Genomic DNA, 23,383 nt, shown 5'->3' on the forward strand with positions numbered 1-23,383 from the left:
TAAGTGTACATAAATAACATTATAGACTTTTTCTATTTTTCCATGCTGTACCATGTTTTTAAGATCTATTTATATTGCTATGTGTACTGCTAATATGCTGCTTCTAACAGTGGACTTTTTCAAATTAGAGCTCTTATAAATGCTCTATTTATTTGGGAAATTAGAATTTGCCACAAAGTGCTTCTTTGTATTCAGTACCATGGTTCTCTAGAGCTTTATTAATTGGTGAAAAAAATTAAACTCCAATACTGTTCCCAGAGCCTATTTAACCAAAGCCTACCAGAATGGAAATCTGCCACTTTCTGGAGAATCAGGTAAATGCAAATCTTACATGAAGATGACCCGTCTCTCCAGCTCCTAAACTAACGCCCTGGGAACAATGTCCCTGCTGCTCCTGCCCCTCCGCAGCTTAGGTACTTGTCTTTATTAGATGCCTTGGGTTTATTTTCATAAAATCCTGCTACATTTCCCCCCTAGTATAGCAGTTAAAGGTTTCATGGCCCTGCACCAAACTAACAGCCCAGAATAGCTACATCCCAGGTAGCTATTGTCAGTGAGCTTCACTTTGGGTTGCAGTGTAAAGAATTCTATATATTGTTGAGACTTCTGATCCAGCAAAATGGCAAGTGCTACAAATAGGAAGTCTTTGGCCACAAGTTACAAAACCCCAACTAGGATTATCTTAAACAATAAACACGTGTATTATCTCACTCTATTGGGGGAAAAAATCAGGGTTAGCGCCTGTGGAAACAGGCAAAACTGAATTCTGAAAGGCTTGATGCAATGATTGCTTATTGATCAGTCCCCACAAGTTTGCTTGGGGCTGGCAACTCTCCTGGGCATAGTTGATTCCTCAGATATCCCAGTGCTTCCATCTGGTCACTGCACAATGTATGGCACATGGCTGGACTAGCAAGGAAAGAGAGGTGGTGGATCACGCAGGTTATTCTAAGGACCAGGCTTGGGATGGCCTTTTGACTTCTGCTCATGTTCCACTACCAGAAATCAGTCTTCAGTCATGTGAGCCCTTTCTAACTACCAAGGATGCTGAGGCACCAAGTCTTCATGTGAGCTTTGAAAGAGGACAAGCTGTGATGAACAATGAGCCACATTCCCAACAGGAAATCCAGAGCTGTAGAGCAATTTTAGGGCTGGCTGACCTCATAATTCAGTAGAGTCATCAAGTCCTGGAGTTTGTCCATCTCTCTCTACCCTGCCATCCTCAGAATGTCAGCTTTGTCCTCAGGCTAGTGTTCTCCCTGGTTGAGAAATGGCTATTAGAGTTCCAGCCTTCACAACCAGACCTGGCAATGTGCTGAGGAAGGAAAGGACCATCCTTAGGAATTGAAGGAACCCTTTCCCAGTAGCCACCTGGTGCTCCTCTGGTGAGTCTTGCCAGCACCAGACTAATCACAGTTTACCCCTGCCACCCGGGGGTTGGGGGTGGGGCTGGGGTGTGATTTCTTCAGTCATGTGAAGGAAAACCTTGTTACTACCTGAATCAAACCCAGCCTCAGCCAATAACAAAGGAAAGTGGATGTTGACTAAGCAACTGTCTTGCCACAGTCCATCTCTGTCCTCATGAACATCCTTTCATGTCCATAATCAAGGCCATGACTTTCCGTGACTCCTGCACTATCCTCAGTAAGTTTATGCCCAGTGTTGCATGTTCGTTGATGCTCTTGCGGTGCTGTTTTCCATTATATTTGCTTGTGTATAGGGAAGCTATTGATTTTCAGTCACCTCTGTTGATTTTCTTTCATCCGTATGTGTAAATTGCTTTTAATCTTTCTTTTTGGCACAATATTAGATGCTAATTAAATATTGGAAAGAATCCAGAGGTAAAGGGATCTTAAATAAAATATGGAACAGAGTTGAAGAATAAGAGAACAAAGAATATTATATTTTTTTCTATAAAAAAGTGAGTTATCATCACCTGAGGAAGAAGTGGGATTTTGTGCTTTTCTCAAAAGTTGTTTTAGGAGAATGCTGTGAGTGTTTGGGAGGGGAAAGCATGATTAGTAAATAACATTTCTAAAGGGTTTCTGAGTGCTGTAGAGAGCTTTTTTTCCCTCTTCTCTCTAAGAAGAATAAGAGATGTAGTTGATGTTCATAGAGAGAAATTAAGGAACAGAAATAAGGCAATTTGAGTTTCCTCACATAATTATAATCCTGAACAAACCAGAGCCAAGGTCTTGGGTCACTATTCATTGAGGAAAATAGATTGATGGTAGTCAAGGCAACGGTTCTTGAAGTGAACTCTGCCATCTCATGTGCAGTGATAAAAAGGAGTTGAACATCCCAGTATGTACCCCTTTCCTTGCGCGCGCGCGCACACACACACACACACACACACACACACACACACACACACACACACGAGTGCATACACACAGCACCTCAAGACATATTCTAACTCCATATTGATTTATTCTAAGGAAAGGCATTAGTATGCTTTCAAATTAGTGGTGATATAATTTTTTTGGAGACACGGATTAGCATCCACGTATCCACGTTTGCCTTTTACATAAAATGACTAGTGGACAAATGAGACCAGTACTAACAGCCTTTGGTCCCCATACCAAGTGAACTATACATATCACATCATTGGACAAACACTGTTATTACATGCTGGACCAGAGAGGTAACTAACATACCCTTTGCTATTGAAGAACCCTGGAACTTTGGAACAGCGTGAGGAATGCACAGCAAATAATCAAATTTTTAAAGTGTAGCAGTTTAGAATATGGGAGTATGTTAGACATGCTAATCCATAGAACTTTTTTGCGAACCTAAGTATAATTTAACTTTATATAAAGTTTTCTTTTTAGATATCCAAATGAAGATGAACACAGTCGCTGGCAATTAATTTGATTCATATTTTCAGTAAACATCCATTTTACTAAAGCATACAGACCCATACATAGATTTCAGAGCTTTGTGAAAAAGACAAGCTTATTTGATCTTTTTTTTTTTTAGAAAAAAAGAAGAAATATATTTTAACACTGATGGCAGGAGAGAGGTTTCTGGGAAGTCAGGGGACCTCCAAAGCAAGGGACCCTCTTCTCTCATTTTTCTCTAGTATTGTCACAAGCTATTCTCCTGAACACAACAGTTGTGCTCATATATTGGGTTTCTTTTCTATGCCAGTTGCCAATTTCCTAGAAACCCTGAGCAAAATAGAAATTTAAATAGTTGAAGCTGAGTTTATTCACACACACACCCTTCTGCGTTGGGCTGTCTAGCTTCCCTAACAGACATCTGTCTCCTCATATCTACATTAAGACAAAACCTTTTCGGCAATTGCACTGCCTGGACCATATTGTCCTCCTCTTGCTGCATCCAGTGAGGCACCAGGTGTTGTAAGACCATTGTGTATGACGCCAAGACTGGCCACTCTGTCAAGGGAGAACTGCCAAGTCCCTCTTTGTGGAAGCTTATTTTCCTCTTGTCATTAACAAGTAACCCATGGGGTGATGCTTTGAGGCAATGTGAATATTTGGCTTCCCAGCGACCTTTACCCAAGAACAGCTACTTCACGTACACCCTATAGACATAGACTAGTGGATTCCCTCTTCCCCTAGTGGGTTTTCATCCATCGATTTCATTCTTTTTAATGCCCATGTTGTTTATAAATTGGCCAGGAATGTTTCAGACCAGTTTTTGTCTGTATCCATTGACCTTGTTCTTGTTTATCTTAGAGCACTTACTTGCTTTTCTCTTTTTTTCAATGAGATACTCTAGGCTCATCTTGTAATTACCCTGTGCCAGACATGGAATCAGTCACTCCTCCAAGGAGTCCTGGTTTCTTTCAGTGGAGAATAATATTTATAAGCCAAGTTTGGCTGTTAGATATTGGAATAGTTTTTCAAGATTCTTCATTTATAAGTTCATATCGAAACCTCCCAATTGTTTTTGCTTTTATTTTAAATCAACTTTATTTACCTGAACTAAAAGGTACTCATTTTTAAATTGAGTTTGCTGCATTTTAGCAAATTTCTACACCCTTGTGACTGTCACCTTAAAACCTTTGCAGCCTTCACTGCTGCAACTTCTGATCTGCTTTCTATCCCAATAGATTAGTTTGCCTTTTCTAGAATGTCATATAAGTGGAATTCTGTAGTCTGTAGCATTTTGTCTGGCTTCTTTGACTCGGCACTGTATTTTTTAGACACATCCTTGCTGTTGGGATATTAATCATTCAGGACTCTTTGTTGAGTAGTGAGCCATTCTATGTGTATGTAACAGTTTCTCTTTGCAAATATATGTACTTTTGTGCCATTTCCAGCTTATGGCTATTAGGAATAAAGCTACTGAGAACATTTAGGTACAAGTTTTTATGTGGATGTGTGATTTTTGTTCCCTTTCTTAACCTAGAAATGAGATTGCTAGGTCATAAGCATATTTTTTAACTTTTTAGCAAGCTGAAAATTATTTTGCAAAGTCATTTGTAGCTTTTCTTTACTCCCACTAATTAGAGACCTAGTTACTCTGCATCTTCATCAACTCTTGGTATTGTTAGTCATTCTAGTGGGTAAGTAATGGTTTCTTACTATGGTTTTAATTTTGATTTCTACATCTCTTTATGTGATAACTGGTCATTTATATATAACTGATGAAGTATATGTTCAAACCTTGTCCATTTTTCAAATTGGGTTGTCTTTTTTTTTAATTGAGCTACAGAGTTCCATGTATTCTGAATACCAGTCTTTATGAGATATGTGTGTTGGGATGTGTGGTGATATTTTAGAAAAACAAGGACAACCCAGTTTTGGTGTTCCATTTATCCATTGATGGACATTGGCTTTATTTTGTATCTTAGTTATTGTGAATAATACTGCAGTGAACATGGGAATTCTCTTAACCATGTTGATTTTATATCTTTGGCTACATAGACAGTAATGGGACTGCTGGATCATAATAGTAGTTCTAATTTTTAATTTTTGAGGACTCTCCACAGTTTTCTATAATGGGGCTAATAATTTACATTCCTATCAACTGTGACTAGAGTTCCCTTTTCTTTACATTCATTCCCATCCACTCCCCCAAAAAATGAATGTCCATTAATTCCAGCATCTCCTTACTTTGGCATCTTGTCAAAAACCAGCTGACCATATATAAGAAGTCTAAATTCTTTAATCTCTTTTATTGATCTATAGATCCATCTTTACACTAGCCCGATGGTGCCTTGATTATTATATCTATAATAAGCAAAGCCCAGACAGTCCATATCAGTATTCACAAAATCATATGCCTTAAAGTCATAGAATTAAGTAAGTCTGTTGTGTAAGCAGTATAACTTTTATTTGTATTGAAATCTAAGGACTAAAATTTCAATCTGGTTTATTTTTCTCATGGTTCCCACCTGGTTTATTTTGGAGGATGTCTTTTTATACACACACCTTGCATATTAAATACAGAGGAGCATTCCTCATTTCCAAAATACCATGACCTCCCCACTTTCTTGAAATTCATGGCCCACTGGTCTCCTACGTTAAAGAGAGGAATCTCTCCATGGCAGCACAAGCTGGAAACAGTAGTGATTGACACAGCCTCAGCAGCAATGCTGTGATGGCGAATGGTAGGGGGCGGTGGCTAACGGGGGCCAGCACTTCTGAAAGCAACGTAGACATTCCATGCCACTGTTGCCGAACAAAATGTTAGCATGGTTTGCCAGATTTTCAGAGGCTAGGAATCTTTTTTTTTCCTTTTGTCAAATTTTTTTTATTTGTTATGATTAATTATACCTAACAGTAGAATGCATTTTGACACATACACATAAAGGGAGTATAATTTCTCATTTGTCTGGTTGTACATGCTATAGTTACACAGGTCATGTAATCATATATGAACATGGAGTAATAATGTCTGATTCATTCTATTATCCTTCTTACCCCCACGCTCCCTCTCCTCCCTTCACTCCCCTCTGTCTGGTCCAAATTACTTCTCTTCTTCACCCCCACCTTATTGTGAATCAGCATCCGCATATCAGAGAAAACATTTGGTTCTTTGGGATTGGCTTATTTTGCTTAGCATAATATAGAGGCTAGAAATCTTTGCATTTGACTGCATCTCAATTTAAAACGCAAAATTCCTGTGCAGGCCAAACCAAACTTTCCTCCAGGGCCAAATGTAGTTGCATGCTCCAGCTTTCTGACTCTAGTCTGCACAGTAAATAAGAGCACAGAAAGTAATTGAGAAATTCACTCCGGTCTAGAGGATAAGTCGCACCAACAAGGTAAGTAAAGAGTAAAATTGATCACCTTTGGAGCTTTTGAAGTGGATCTTTTAAAAATGACAATAATAATGTAAAATAATAATAATAATAATATCAACAGACTTTAAGAATAGTTTTAAATTTATAAAAAAATTGAGAAGCTCCTAGAGAGTTTCTGTATCCTTTGTAACCAGTTAGTCCTGTGATCATTAATATGGCACACATATGACACTTGATTAACTAAAGCCTGTTCTTCATTCAGATGTCCTGCTGCCCTTTTCTGTTCCAGGAGCTCATCTAGGACTCCACATTATACTTAGCTTTCTTTTCTCCTTAGACTCCTCTTGGCTGTGACAGTTTCTCAAATTCTCTGCTTTTGATAACCTTGACTGTTTTGAGCAATCCTGGTCAATTATATTATAGGATGCACCTCTATTAGACTGTGATTATGGCTTTGGGGGACAAGACCAGAGAGACAAAGTGCCATTTCCATAATGCATCAAGGACATATACTAGCAATGTTAATTTTGGTGGTCAGTTCCATCTTTAGTCATTAGCAGCTGTTTCAATTAGTGTGAATTTGTTTAGAGTTGCTATTTAAAAAAAAAAACACTTCTCTACTTAGTGGCATTACAAGCTGCTCTAGGTTCATCATTCATATTTCCTATCACACTCCTAGAATCAGCTATTCTTCAAGAATCCTTGACTCCTTTTGTAATAGAATAGTATTAGAAAATACCACAGAGATAGTATGCTCCCTGGATATCAGGGGATGAGAATGACACTATCAACATGTTTTATCACTGTGCTGTTAACCTTGATCATCTAGCAGAGACGGGACCTATCAGGGTTCTTCACTGTAAGGGCACCCCCACACACACACACTCCATAGTCCATACTGCACTGAAGTTCTCCAAAGGAAATTCTTACATGTAGCCCACACCTAAGGATTAGAGAGTTATGCTCTACTAAGGCAGAATAGAAGATATCAATATAAATTATTTGGAATTTTATGTGGAGTTTTGTTCCTCCATTTATTTATCCATTTGTCCGTAATCAATGTGGACTCATGGATATTATTTTATACTTTTGGTTGTAATCAAATAGTACTTTATCTTGTTCTAATTCCTTCAACTTTAGCAAGTGAGAGCTCTGTCGGTTGATTCCTGTGTGCCTTTTGCATGCCTCCATTGCTGGGGAGGTTGAATTTTTGCTTTGTTTTTGAGTACTTCCTTACTTTCTAGTTCTAGAAGTTATCCCGGAGTCATCTTGTACATTTTTGACCCCTAAATTCAGCTACTTCTTCAAGTAGATCCAGTTCCTTTAATTGGAGCATGGCATTAGACCACCATCTGTATGCTAGGGGCACTCAGTGCTGCTGGAGTGCCATTCTTCTAGGCCCTCTTAGCTAACCGAGCAAGGGAGTGTGTGTGTGTGTGTGTGTGTGTGTGTGTACACTAACCCACGAAGACACATATATCAGTATGTCTGCATGTAACCATCTATGATTAAACTATGTGTAGTTCATACTGATGTCTTCAACTGTGTTACCACATGAAACATTCTAGTCTCCTCTTATGAATATGTTTATTTTTACTCCTACAGTGGGAACTAGACCCTCAAAGTCCACCATCCAAAATGGATCTTTTTTGTTAAGAAAAGCAGGGGAAATACTGTGAAGTGTTCCTGTAGAGGACCTGTGGCCCTTCAGTCCCTTTCTTCCTAGAAAGGTTTTGGTCTTCCAGAACCCAGTGGTTGACATTCAGACATTGGGCTCAGACCATGCTAAGGTCCTCAGGGAAGCCCCAACAGTTCCCCCATCAGGTCAGATTTTCTGCAACTTCTCTCACAACACCATTTCCCTTTCAGCCCTTACCAGTATAAAAAGCAACTAAGGTTATAATTAGTTGTATCAGTGTTTTGTTTTGTTTTGATTTTTTTTCTCCCAGAATATTGTCTTTGTGAGGCAAAGACCCTCTCTGCCCTGTTCAGAGCCTAGCAGGTGCCGGGCACCTCTAAGTCTGTGAAAACCATTTATTGAGAAAAATAAAGGAGGCATGTAAAAAAAATGTTAGACTCGATTTTCTACCCAATGAGATAGGAGAAGGACTGAGAATAGAGCAATAAGGACATTTCTGTTTTCTGGAGTTTTTAGCTCCTCAAAATAACTTGATTATGCACCTCAAAAGTTCATGCTGCAGAAATGGCACTGTATGGAAATCAGAATACACCAAAAAGAAAAAAAGAAAGAAAAAGAAACCAAGACAGCATAAAGTTATGGAAAGGACACCAAATGGAATGAGTAGCATTGAGTTGAGATACAACTAAGAAGAAAATGGATCATGAAAGTATTGGAAAGCAGATGCAAGAAAGAAGAGGGGCAGAAGTTTGTGCCAAAGAAAAATATGGGTATGTCACATCATAAAAATGTTGTTCTGTGTTAGAAAATGCCAGATGTCTATGGACAATGAAATTAGAAGGGTACTTATTTCTAGGTCATCAATGTGTATTCAGATCTTCCTCCTATTTACAGTAGTGTTTCCTTTGTGTCTTTAATTCATTGGGTCCCATTGGATTTGGTGGATTTGGTGCATGCATGCGCATGCCGGTATGTCTGTGTGCCCCACTGAAATTGCGAGTTTAAAAAACAGGATACAGAGCGCCACATTCTTTATTGTAATTCTACTCCTTGAGGTTGCTTATAGCATTTTAAATTTCAGAAGATCAAGAACTTACTTTCTTTCCCTTTGGAGAAAATAAAACATGATTTCAACTAGTACCGTGTCCTCAAAGAAGCTGAAGGCATTTGCTTCACTTTTTCTGTTTTCCTCTGAGGGTGCTCTGATGATGGTCTGTATGTGATCTTCTGAAGTGTTCCAGTCCCTGGAGCTGGCTGGTAGCTGGCTCCCCCACCACCACCACCACCACCACCACCACCACCACCACCACCACCACCACCACCACCACCCTCCTGCGGCTTTAAACACAAGAGCTGGCTATTGGCAAGAGTCACCAGACATGGAATACACAGTAGCTACCTGCCTCCCTCCTGTCCTAGAGAAGACAATGTGTTAAACAAGTACCACTCACCCTGGAATAGTTTAAAGGGTATTTATCCTGGAGGAGTATGGAGAGAAACCATTTGTCTCTTATGTGTCCTTGATAATCATTGGGTGTTTGGGAATTACTCTGGTCATGAGAGTGGATGGTTACCATTGCTAATGCAAGCCCTGCCCACTTAATTGGGAGTCGTAGCAGGAAAAGTAAATGACAGAATGGGACTCTGACATTGAATATATAGGAAAAGTGCCCCTGGGATTCTGACCTGTTTGTAACATTGTAATGCTTCTAAATTTGTGAATTACTTCCCCTTAATATCAGTTGCAACTAATGTTTTGAATTAGAGCTCAAACCATGCACTTTAAAGTTGTGATGATTGTGTAGCTGCTACATTGTGCTAAGAAAGTAACAAAGCTTTTAAACACAGGATATTTTAGTTATAGAAGGGTACTCATACTTTTAATAGTAAGTCATTGTAACATTTTCCTCCCTGTCTGCCGAGAAACGAACTGCCAAGTTATCCTTAAAGAACATAGATTGAGTGAAAAGGACAGAACAAAAGATAGATCCCAAGGGGGACATGAAGAAGTTCTGTAAATAGCTGTGCTATTTTGCTTTGAAATGTCTGGCACTCTATATAGGATAGTGGTCGTGTGCAGAGGGGCCGTGATGAAGCCATTCCACAGCAAATTTCAGAGCACTTCAGACTGCAGGAGCATCTGGATCTTTTCAAAATTTTCAACTATTTAAATGACATCTTTAAAAAAAATTTAGCATACCTGCACTGCATCCTCTTGCCACATAACTTGCTTTTATACAATTATCACCTCACTTTTTTAACTTCTAACCCTCCGGAAAAATAAAACTTGGACAAATGTTAGCTCTGAACTTCTCTCAGAAATCTGGAGTATGCAAACAAAACCTGTGAAGTGTTGCTTCTTTGATTCACCTCATTACTTAGAACCATAGATCATTCTGTGTTCTGTGGGAAAAATCCTACATGTTTCATGGCTCTGTTTAAATAAAAAGCCTGCCACAAAACATGCTTAATTTCTATGACCATATTTAATTGTCTTCTTCCTAGCCATTCTATAGAAATAGGTTAATCTCTTTAATGGCAGTTTCTCTTTTCTTGAAAAAACAAAAATTTTTTTAACCTCCTTTTCTTATCTGTTTCCCTCTTTGCTTATAAGCATCTCTTTTGTACAGCTCATGCATATACTGGTTGAACCCATATTTAAATTACTACATGATACTTTCTCACTTTTCAAGCATTATTGGGCACTTGCTGTATGCAGGGCAAAATTTTATGCCTTCTCAAAAGGACATAGAAATCTGAAATAGGGGTCTTCTCACTAGTTTTCTACAGATTTGAAAATTTACTGCACTGCAAAAAAAAAAAAAGAGTTTGGAGACAAAATAAATCATAACCTTTAAGGAAATATTCCTCCCAAAAGAGCTCAGTACTATTTTTAGTGCCTTATAGATATAAAGCCATTCTGTTAATTAAAATATGTATTTATTAGATTATACTTGGCTTCTTTGTATGTTTGGTATGTTTGATATGTAAGATAAATTGAAATGTTTTCATTTTCCACAGTATATGAAGGAACAGGAGCCTGAAAATAGAGTGAGTTGAGGACAGGAAATTCTATTTTGGTGAAAATATTAGTATATTTTCTATTTTGTTCCCACCTGTAATAACGACTTAGGATGTAAACACATTAAATATTAATATTGATTCAAGAATTAAATTATCAAAACATTACTAGGGGAAATAAAAGATGTAAATAAAGTGGGAGGAAGATTATGTTTGTGGTAGATCAATGTTATTAAGGTGTCATCTGAGCTAAATTGATATACAGATTCAGTGCAATCCTATCAACATTTTGCTGAAATTGACAAGCTGTGAGATTTATTTGGAAAATAAAAGGACCTAGAAAAGTGAAAACCACTTCCAAAATGAAGGAGAAAGTTGCAGGATTAACACTGTCTGATTAGAAGACTTAAAATCTACAATAAATCAAGACAATGTGGTATTGGCATTGTGATCACCAAGTAGACCATGGATCAGAATAGAACTTCCAATAAATCTACACTCTTACGCACAACTGGTTTTTGGCAAAGATGCAAAAGCAGTTCAGTTGTTCCAAGACAATTAAACATATTTGGAATAAAGTAAATCCAACAAAAATAAAAGGTGTGGAAAAAAATACCTTTAAGCAGCCATTCATACCACATTCAAAAATCAGCTGAACAATGGATCATAAACTATAAAGAAGAGAAATCCCTGTGACCTTGGATTGGGCTAAGCTGTTTTGGATACAACACCGGAAAGCATGATCCATAAAGAAAAAATTGAGAAATTGGACTTGATTCATATGAAAAAACTTCTGTTCTTTATAAAACAATTATAAGAATTAAACATGAGCCACAGACTGAGAGAAAACTATAAATTCTTGCCCATGTTTCACGCAGGCAATGGAAATGGGTCTCCCCTCCGTGGAATAGGCTGGCTGCGAAATAAAAGCTAAGAAAAATAGAACAGTGAAAAAAAACCACAGGACACAGAAAACAGAGGCAGGACAAGCTAGCAGATCATAGGAACTGAGCTTCTATATTAAAAACCAAAATGGAGCCCATGCTTGCTGGCTTTATATCGGGGGACATCAAAGGTCTTCCATCGAACGTTCTTCACCAGAAAGGATTATAGGTGGGCTGTCCAGTTCCCAATGGGTTATGCCCATCTCTGAAGCAACCAGGAGAGATCTTCCTAGCAGAGGAAGATAAAGGTCATGTGCCTTGAGCAATCTATGGTGCGGGAGAGCCAGGTTAAACCTAAAAACTCCCTGGCTTCTTGCCCAGAGAAGATCTTCCTCGTGGGGTTTTCACGGATGGCTCCCCGCAATAAATCATATTTCTAGTAAAAGATTTGTATATAGAACATTTAAACAACACTGAAAGCTCAATAGTAAGAAAACAACCAATATTTAAAATGGGGGGAAAATTCAAACAGACTTTTCACCGAAGAGATACAGGTGGCAATAAGTACAATAAGATATTAAACATCATTAATCATCAGAAAAATGCAAATTAAAACCACCACGGTTGATAATACTGATACCTATTAGAATTGCAAAAATTGAAGACTTGCCATACCAACTGTTGATAAGGGTGTGGAGGAAGTGGGGGTCTCATGCACTGCTGATGGGAATGTGAAATGACGCACACACTTTGGAAAATGAACTAGCAGTTTGTATAAAGTTAAATATGTGGTTCAGTCCTTCCACTCCTAGGTATTAATATTTAAAAATGAAACCCACATAGACTTGTATACAGATATTCATAGCAGATTGATCTCTAACAAACAAAAACTCAAAACAACCTACATGTCCGTCAGCAGGTAGAACAAGCTGCTAACCATCCAATGGAGTACTGTTCTACAACACAAAGAAATGAACTATTGATACACGTTGCAAATGGATGAATCTTCATATTAATGATGCTGAGTGAAAGGAGCCACACTCACACACACACACACACACACACACACACACACACACACACCCCACATGCTATATAATTACATTCATATAAAATTCTGGAAAATCCAAACATAGTATAGCAAAAAGGAAATTAGTAGTTTTCTGGGGATGGGGCAGATGGGAAAGGACTGGAAGGATGGATTTACAAAGGTCACAGAAAGACTTCTGTGGGTAGGGGATTTGTCAATTATCTTCACAGTGGTAATGGTTACAAGGTACGTATATATGTCAAAGTGTGCCAAACTTTACATTTAAAGTGTTCATTTTGTTCTGTATCCACATTTCCGAGGTCCCCAAGGTTATCCACTTGTTTGGAGATTTACTAGGACTCCCAGCACTCGGTGAATAATTGTACTCATGGCTAACGTTTACTGTAAACAACACAGAATACAAAGTGGATTAGGAAGAATAAAGACATGGGGCAGAATCTGTAGGAATCTGTGTACCAGCTTCCTCTGTTCTCCCCTCCCTTGAGTGAGCAGGCAGAGCACACATTCCCTCCAGCAGCAGAAACCTAGCTACAGATGTGCAGTGTGTATGCCCAGGGAAACCAGTTTAAAACTTCAGAGTTCATGGGTTTTACTGAGAGCTGGTCATGTAGCTACCCCTTGCCTACCAAAATTTTTGATTTAAAGAATAAGTGGGTGTTTAATACCCCAAATAGACAAAATAGCCTTAGCAGCATAGGACATGTTTCCCGGCAAGTTCCCCAGCTAAGGGCCAGCCTTGCAATGCAAATGGTCCTTTTAAAAAATGACAGTCGTGGGCCTGTACACTCTTTTTTTTTTTTTTTTTTTTTTTTTTTTAGTCTGTACCTCAGTAAAGTTTTTTTCTAATTATAAAATTTAGAATTTGCATAAGACAGTTGTGATTAATTTATTGAAAAAGTGATAGAAATATAAAAATAGTAGTTTCAGATTTGAGGAAGACCAGTGCAATGAGACTCTTCTTTACCTGAAACGCTTCAGGCCCTTAAAATCTACTGGAATAAGGTAGGACATTAAGCTTAAGTGAAATTGGGGGTGCTTAGCTGGTGGGAGCTTCTAATTACTTTCTAATAGCATGACTTCTGTTCCAATTGTGTTTGAAAATCTTTCCCAGCATATCGCTCTTCTTCATTTCATTAAAAATTTGATAATCGGTATTTTAACCCTGGGTTACCCAATCGTGTCGACCCAGTTCAATTTTATAGTAAATAAAAGATAAAGCGCTGGTGTCAAAATTATAATTACCTCAACAGCAGGAGTTGGTTTCTGATGGCCATGGGCTCCAGCATGCTATGCATCTGCCCAAGGAAGAGTGCTAATTTGCATTCCAGTGCTGTGTGGGCTAGCAGAAGATGGCAATAGAGATGGTTTTCCTTGGAAATGCTGCCTGAAATTGACAAGCTTTCTTACGAACATTTCCCCTTAAAGAAGTACAGCAAATCATTCTCAGATGAGGGTGTGTTAACTGGTATTCCACCGTGCATAACCATGTGGCAGGAAGAATATCAAATACTTCAACACCTTTGTGAGGCATTTATCTTCTCTACTTTGGCCTGACTGCCTTGAAAGGCAGGTCATTTTTTTTTTTAAGGGTGTTTCTTTTTGTCACTGTGTAGGATGCCTACTGTCCTGAGTCTGGATCCCATTATTAATGTCCCAGCCAAGATGTCTGTGTATATACAGCTGTAAATTAAAAGAAAGGACATTCCCATGGCTCCTCTGATTTCAGGTTTTGCTCTTACTGAGTCATGAAGTTCCCTGAAGGGAAAGTAAACCTTCTCCCTTCAGAAGATACGAAGTATTGTGTGAAAGATTCAACTTTGAAACAAATGGAAAATATTCAATAGCCTCAACTTAGCTTCAAGTAAGTGATTCAGGTATTGACACCTGCTTTCTATTAAGGCTTGAGCTTTAAACCAGGTGCATTTATACTAGTAGATGCTGAGGGCACTTAGTGGCCAAACCATAATGAATTGGGCTAGCATATGTACCCACGGAAGGCTTCTGTTTAGAAACCTTCATCTTTTGAAATATGTACCACCCATCCCTCCGATTTCTTCTGTGTGGGTCATGTTCCTTTCCTTGCTTCTTTTCCAGAACAAAACTTAAAACACATCTCTTTCCCCCTTTTGTAGATGCGAACCACGCGTAAGGTTTCTGTCTGGCCAGTGGGCCTGGTTGGTGGTCGACGCTATGAACGTCCATTGGTGGAAAATGGAAAAGTCGTTGGTTGGTACACCGGCTGGAGAGCAGACAGGCCTTTTGCCATCGACATGGCAGGTGAGGAGTGTGATGGTGACATTTGTTCCTGCCTGACTGCCCTTAGGACGCTTCCATTTACAATAGGCTCCATGAAAAAGAGGCTTTAAAAGCCCAATTTGGATAAAATCCTAGATCATTACATATTCAGCAGGTAAAATATTTAAACATTCAAGATAGGCTTTTTGGTTAGTCCATGTGGAGATTGATTTTGGAAGTGATCAGAAAATGCTTATTCCTTTCCATTTTGCCACCTCTCTGACCCTTTATCTAACAAACATTTACAAGCCAGGTACTGGGTTGAGCATTGGGGTTTGGCAGTGAGAATAAGACCTGGCTCCTGTAGGCTGGAACCTTTTGGTGCCTCTCTCAAGAAGACTGATTCATATATTAAACACATACCAATTTTATTGATACCTTTAGTAATAACTTAAAATTGACAAGCCGTTTTAATGCTTATTGATAAATTTGATGCCTTATTGATACATTCATTAAGTAGCTAAAATATAAAATGGATTACTAGTTTTTTAAGCATTTCTTAGCTTTGAGTATAACTTTTTTTTAAAGAGAGAATTTTTTAATATTTTTAGTTTTCGGGGGACACAACGTCTTTATTTTATTTTTATGTGGTGCTGAGGACCGAACCCAGCGCCTCACGCATGCCAGGCGAACGCACTACTGCTTGAGCCACATCCCCATCCCTTGAGTATAACTTTTATATTTTCATCCAAACCAACCAACTGAATTGAATCAGACCTTTAGTAGACCACAAGTTTTAAAATGCTATTTTATCATAAAGTGACTCATTTTCTAGAGGTTATATAAAATGATGCCTATGATTATTGTGGAAGGTTGTAGTTTGGAATATGAGGCTGAGAGTTGGGAAAAAAAATCTGACATCCGTAACCTGGAAGATGAAGGCAGAAAGTCTTCAAAAATTGATCTCATCCATCACCAGGGCTGCCTGTGTATCAGCCTGTGCATGCCCAAAACTTTGTGTATATTTCCCAACCACAGTCAAAATCTCTGTGCTCAGAATTTTGATTGATGAAGGCTGTGCTGTGAACTGGATTCACCACTTTTATTCTGATGATACTATAAATGGAAGGGAGCAAGAGTTGAAGAATGCGAGGAGTAAGTTGGGGGCCAAGTTCTCGTGAATGGCTGGGTGGTGGATCTGCCACACTGCATCATGAGAGAGGACGAAATGGGATGTGTTTACTTGGCATTTAACAGACATTTCCAGAGCACCTGGTTTTTGGGGAGTGTATATTGTGGTCTTTGATCCCCAGGGCAGTCTACATCTCTTGCTCTTACCTGGCCACCCTCTGCCATGTCCTTCATGCCCTGACCTCTCCATCCCTCTCACAACCAAAGCCATACCCTTGGTTTTCATATAGCCCCACAGCTAGGCTGGCTTCTCAGCCAAAACATTTACTTGGAGGCAGATGGAGTAGCCCATGAGTCATATTTGGAAAGTCTGATGACTCTCGAAAGAGGCCTTTCCAGTCTAGTCTGAGTCTATAGTTCTTAAAATATAAGGCTGATCATAATGTGTCTTTTGAAAATTGAGCCTCTGGCTTGACTGCAGATAGCCTTGGGCAGAAAATTTAGAGAACATTAGTGTAAGTCTTTCTACTTCCCTGGGATTTAGCGTCCTGTGTGAAATAAGGAAATGGCATGAAATGACCACCAAGGTCTGCTAATAGATCCTTCCTCTTGCTAGTTTCCCACCTTGGAAAGAACAAATACAATACAATATAAAGGAGTCAGTGGACAGATCTTTGGTCCTAATATTTCCTAAAGCGACCACAACCGCTATTGTTGTTGTTGTTGTTGTTGTTGTTCCTCCTCCTCCTCCTCCTTCTCCTCCGCCTCTTTTAATTTTCATTGTAATCATTACCACATATTACTTTGCTGTTTGAGATGGGATCTTACTACGTTTTCTGGCTGGTCTTGAACTTGTGGGTTCAAGTGATCCTTCTACCGTCAGCCTCCTGAGTATCTGGGATTACAGATATGCACTACCACACTCAGCTTGCACATATTAATTTTGCAAATTAGTGGAATTTGTTGTGATATTTTCACCCATGTATGCATTGTGTATTGATTATGTCCAGTCACTTGTATTCTATGCTTAACTCCCTCCCTGCTCCCTTCTTTCCCCTTGCACTATCCCTAATAATCCCTCTTCTACATTCAGGTCATCTTTTCTTTATTTCTTTTTAATTTTCATGTATGAAATGTATGATACTTGTCTTTCTGTGTCTAGCTTATTTTGCTTAACGTGATGTCCTCTAGTTCCATACATTTCCTGCAAATGACAGGATTTCATTCTTCTTTACGAATAATACTCTATTGTGTATATTTACCATATTTTCTTTATCCATTCCACTATTGATAGAGACCTCAGTTGATTCCATATCTTAGCTATTGTGAATAGTGCCCCCAAAACATGGGTATGTAGGTAGGTATCTCTTTTTATGCTGACTTCATTTCCTTTGAATATGTAATCAGGGTTGGGATAGCTGGATCATATGGTGGATGTATTTTTAGTTTTTAAGGAATTTTGATACTGTTTTCTGTAATGGTTAAACTAATTAACATTCCCACCAACAGTGTCTGAGTGTTTCTTTTTTCCACATCCTCACCAACATTTGTTATTTTTATGTTAGTTAGCCGTTAAAACTGGGGTGAGATGGTATCTTGTGGTTTTTATTTGCATTTCTCCAATAGCTAAAGATATTTTTTTCACATATTTATTGGTCTTTTATAGTTTCTCTTTTGAGAAGTATTTGCTCAGATCATTTGGTCATTTTTAATTGGATTACTTGTTTTTTGTTGTTGTAAAGTGTGAATTATTTATGTATTGTAGATATTAACCCTCTGTCAGATGAATAGCTAGCAAACATTTTCTCCCATTCTGTAGGTACACTCTTCACTCTATTGATTGTTTCCTTTGCTGTGCAGAAGCTTTTTAGTTTGATGTAATCCCATTTGTCAACTTTTTCTTTTGCTTCCTATGAGTCTTATTCAGGAACTCATTGCCTGTACCAATATCTTGAAGTGTTTCTCTTACATTTCCTTTAGTAGTTCCAGAGTTTCATGTCTTGTATTAAAGTCTTTGGCCCACATTGAGTTGATTTTTTTTTGTGCAGGGTGAGGGATGGGGTTAAGTTTCTGTCTTGTAAATGTGGGAAGTTTTCCTAGTACTATTTGTTAAAGAGGTTTGTTATCCATTGTATGTTTTGACACCTTGGTCAGCTGAAGTTGTGTGGATTTATTTATGGGCTCTCTATTCTGTTCCATTGGTCTATGGGTCTATTTTTACTCCAATACCATCATGGTTTTATGACTGTGGGTTTATAATATGTCTTAAAATCAGATATTGTGATGCCTCTAGCTTTGCACTTTTTGCTCAAGTTTGCTTTAGCTATTCAAGGTCTTTTGCATTTCAATATGAATTTTAGGATTTTTTTCCCTAGTTTTATGAAGAACGTTATCAGTGTTTTGTTGGAGTACATTGAATCTGTAGAGTGCTTTGGGTACTATGGACATTTAATCGGTATTCTTCTAAACCATGAATTGTAAGTTCTTTCCATCTTTCAGTGTCATAATTTTCATTGGTCTTTTTACTTTTTAAATTAAGTTTATTTCTGCCTATGGTGTGTTTTGTTGTTTTATTTCTGTGACTATTGTGAATGAGATTTCTTTCATGATTTTGTAGCAAATTTATTATTGGTGTATAGAAAAGCTATTTATTTTTACATGCTCATTTTATAGCCCACTACTTAACTGAATTCCTTTATTAGTTCTAATACTCTTTTGGTGGGTCTTTAGGTTTTCCTATGTATAGAGTCATATCATCTGCAAAGATAATTTAATTTCTTTCCTATTTGTGTGCCTTTTATTTCCTAATTGCTTTAGCTAAAATTTCTAGCAATATGTTGAATAAGTGTAGTGAAATTGGACACCCTTATTTTGTTCTTGATCTTAGAGGAACTGCTTTCACTTTTTTCTCATTCAGTATGATGTTGACTATGGGTTTTTCATATACAACCTTTATTATGTTGAGGTATAGTCCTTCTTTAATACCTAAATTACTCAGGGCTTTTATTATGAAGGGATGTTGAATTTATCAAATATTTTTTCTCTATCTACAGTATGACATTTTCTGTTATCTCATATATTATATTTATTGATTTGTGTGTGTCAAACCATCCTTGCATCCCTGGAATGAATCCAGTTTGATAATGGCCTATCGTGTTGATGTGCTATTGAATTCTATTTGCTAGTATTTTATCAAGGATCTTTTTAATGTACTTTTTTACTCTTTTAGTCATAGATGAACACAGTATCTTTATTTTATTTATTTTCATGTGGTACTAAGGATTGAGGCCAGTGGCTCACATGTGCAAGGCAAGTGCTCCACCACTGAGCTACAACCCCAGCCCCTTATTGAGGATCTTTGCAATTGTGTTCATCAGGGATATTGGTCTATAGTTTTATTTTTATTGTGTCCTTGTGAGGTTTTGTAACAGGCTAATGTTGGCCATAGCCACAGTTTTTGTTTTGTTTTGTTTGTTTGGTACTGGGAATTGAACCCAGGGATACTTTATCACTGAACTACACCCCCAGCCCTTTTAATTCTTTTTTTTTTGAGACAGGGTCTTGCTAAGTCGCTAAGGTTGGTCTGAAACTTGCAATCCTCCTGCCTCAGCCTCCTGAGTCACTAGGATTGAAGGCATGTGCCATTGTGCCTGGCCCAAGCCTTGTTTTAACACAAACCCCAACACAGTTCTCTTTACACATGGAACTTTGGCCCTAGGAGCAAAGTGCAGTTGGGTTTGGTAGTTGATTGGTGGATACTCTACTCTGCCAACTCAGTGAGACCCTGGGATTTTTACTAGTAGACTCTAGAACAGCTCAGGTATCTGACAGCTGGCTAAAAGTGAAGCAGTCCATACAACATTTTTAGTTCCACTTTGAGGGCTGGGAATTACTTTCAAGTGATAGACTCATTTTGACCACTTCTAAGAAAATGTCAGAGAGAACCATTGCTTGAAAGAACTAAACTTGAGGTGATTTTCAGCCTAGTCTGAAGGTGTAGATTTTTTAAAATTTTGGAACTTAATGACGAGATACTTATTTTGGATTCTCCATGTTTGCGTGCATTTTATTATCTAGGAGGCAGCAGGCAGGGCACTGTGCTCCATGAATGACTGTAGATACTGTTCCCTGTCAAGTTCCTGGCACACAGTAGGTACCCCATTCCAGTAAAACCAGCTAGGTGTACTGTAATTCTGGCACAAATCACTTGGAGTTAGTAAAAACCCCACAAGTTAGAGGACCCAGATGCTGGCCACACTCGAGGGATGTCCAGGCCACCAGAATTTCTGAACAACTGATTATAAAGTTGATGCTTCCCATAGTTTCCTCAAATTTGATAATTTCATAGAAAGACTTGCTAGACTCAGAAAGGCGCTGCACTTACCATTACAGTGGTATTATAAAGGACCCAAATTAGAACTAGCCAGATCAAGAGGGCTAATGGGGAGAGGGTAAGAGCAGGCCTTTGTGTCCTTTCCTCTTAAAAGTACCCCCCCAGCACATATACATGTTTTTGCAAACCAGGAAGCTCCAATTGACTTCCCTGTCCAGAGTTTTTATTGAATCTTCATTTTGTACAATGATCAATTAAGTCATTGGCTTTATGATTGAACTGAGTCTCCAGGTTTTCTCAGAGGTGTCCTGGTCCAAAATCTCAATCTTCTTGAATCCAGGGGTGCTCAACCACTGAGCCACATCCCCAGCTCTTTTATTTTTTGAGACTTGTGTAAGGCCTCACTCAGTTGCTGAGGCTGGCTTTGTACTTGCAATCCTATTTCAGCCTCCTGAGCTGCTGGGATTCCAAGCCCAAAGTCCCAGACCTTTTTGAGGGGATTGCAGACCTCAGGGGCACTCAACCACTGAGCCACATCCCCAGCTCTATTTTGTGTTTTATTTAGAGACAAGGTCTCACTGAGTTGCTTAGTGCCTCACCATTGCTGAGGCTGGCTTTGAACTCATGATCCTCCTGTCTCAACCTCCTGAGCTGCTGGTATTACAGGCCTGGCCCCAAATCTGGACCTTCTGATTCCATATTTGTTCTTTTTGGGGACCAGCCACCAACCTAAAGCTACTTAGGGGCCCACCCTGAGTCACCTCGTTAACATAACAAAATTACTCCTGTTATTGAGGACATTTCAAGGGTTTTTAAAGTTGCTTGCCAGGAATTCTGCCCAAATATCAGATTTTTTTTTGTTGTTGTTATACCATAGGCTCAGCAAGGGGTAACTTTCACATCCACATCTCTGTTTTACTGTTTTCATCCACAAAAGCAAAGGGACATTATATGATGTCACAGGTCACTTTCAGTTCTGTGGATTATTATTTTTGTGTGTGTGACTGGTAAAAATGAGATGTGATCAAAAAGTGATAAAACTGTTTCTCCTGTGAGGCTTCCTAAGGAGGAGGAGATATCTAGAAGGCCTCTTAGCTCTCTGTCCTGGAGTCCGTGGACATGTGTGTGTCACAGCCCTGAGAATGGAAGAGCTCACCCAGGAATGCTCACCTGGACTTCCTGGGTTGCCTCTGTAGGAACAGTCCCTTACAGTGGCTGCAGGGGAGGAGCCAGGGAAGGAAACATGGCCAGGCAAGGGAGTGTTGGGATGGATGTGGGACCACAGTAGCTGGGGAGAAGAGGTGGGTGAATCACAAATCCAGCTGTTAGATGTCTCATGAGGTGGAAGAGGAAGATCTTTGGGGAATGTGGAATTGGGAGAGACAGAAGCACATACTTGGCATCTCTGCGATGGTGGTGGCAAGACTATTCCCTGGGATAAGAGAGGATGTGAGAGAAGAAAGGGTCTAAATACAAGAGGAGTAAAAGGTCAGCAAAATTGTCAGAGAAAAGTCATTTCCACTAGAGCAAGAGGGAGAAGCTTGATCTGTGAAAGGGTAGAGAAGGTTCCATTTTGGTGAGACAGAGATTACAGAGGGTGCTGTGGAAATTGAGGCTAGAAGGCCTATGGGGGGACTGTGGTGGGGAGAAGCGAGGTGGGTGACTTCAAGGTCCCTTCATCTTGAAGGGTGTGTGGTTTTTGGGGAGTTCTAAGGGTCGAGTCTGGTGAAAGGATCTACCCTGCTCATATTCCTATTCCTGTTGAGACTTAGCTTTTCCTACCATTTGACTCATCAGCATCTTTCCAGCTGTCTGTAGTTTTTCATCTCTGGAGATTTAAAAGGCCCAAGAGCTTTGAGGGAAGTGAGAGGGTGGAAGGTGCTGGGCTGGGAGTGCCCAAGGAGACTAAGAGGTAGGAGGGCCAGAGACAACTCCCCCAGGGAATGTGGCAGCACTGAGAAGGGGTAAGAGCAGGAGACAGGGAAGATGAGGTTTTTATTTTTCTTTAATAATGGGGGAGACAAATGATGCTTTAAGAGAGAAAAGTGACCCAAGTCCCAAAGAAGAGGCAGTATGGGGGATCAGAGCCTTCGATGGATAATTTCACCTGGGCAGAATCACCTGTTGTTCCTGGATTACAGGTGAGAGCAGTAAGAAAACCAAGAAGTGGGCAGTTGTTGGGAGTCAACCCTCTGCCTGATGTTAATAGACAGGGAGAAGTGACATCCCAGATTCTACATAGCACAGGATTGCATTGACCCTGTGGGGAATTTACAGTCCCTGTCCCTGTACTTAGCAGAAAGAAAACAGAGACTATTAAGGTCATAGCACTGACTATACCATGAGGTAGCAAATGAGGTACAAATGGAATGTCTGGGGTTTACATTTAAGAGAACAGAACTGCCATGGGGCAGGTTCAGGAGAAGGGGATAGCAGAGGTCATACATGAGAGGCACCTTGAAATTTTTCAAGTAGGGACTAACACATTAGAATTGTATTAAAAAAAAAAAAACACGTGGGCAGGTGCAGAATAAAGGCAGGGATGTCCAGAGGCTCCATAGCCATCTGGGGAGGGGTCATTGAGGCCAAGATAGGGAGGTGGGAGGTGAGAGGAGGCCTTAAATACCACAGCTCTTAGGAACATAAAATTTTAATAAGCCATTTCAGATTATACTCATAAATCAGCAGACATTTAGATTTTTTTAACACCTTTTTTGTTGTATGATATGATGATAACTGATGTGTTAAATTTAAGTTTGGTTTAGTTTTAATTGGTGTAATTTGTATTATCCTTTGAATGTAATTTACAGGCAGAAAAAATATAGTCATTTTGGATAATCAGAACAGTCTATTAATCAGAACACCAGTTATG

The 23,383-nt window shown here is 39.1% G+C and overlaps 1 protein-coding gene across 2 annotated transcripts in view; it reads left to right on the forward strand.

The window, feature by feature from the left end:
• Positions 1–23,383, forward strand: part of B3gat2 (beta-1,3-glucuronyltransferase 2) — a 65,645-nt gene that overhangs the window by 20,299 nt on the left and 21,963 nt on the right. For both annotated transcript variants that reach the window (XM_078019785.1, XM_005334429.5), the window contains exon 2: positions 14,945–15,089. In XM_078019785.1, the coding sequence (XP_077875911.1) occupies positions 14,945–15,089 (145 nt within the window). The remainder of the gene's footprint in view (positions 1–14,944; positions 15,090–23,383) is intronic.

The sequence above is a fragment of the Ictidomys tridecemlineatus genome, chromosome 8, assembly GCF_052094955.1.
Source record: "Ictidomys tridecemlineatus isolate mIctTri1 chromosome 8, mIctTri1.hap1, whole genome shotgun sequence".
Lineage (NCBI taxonomy): Eukaryota > Metazoa > Chordata > Mammalia > Rodentia > Sciuridae > Ictidomys > Ictidomys tridecemlineatus.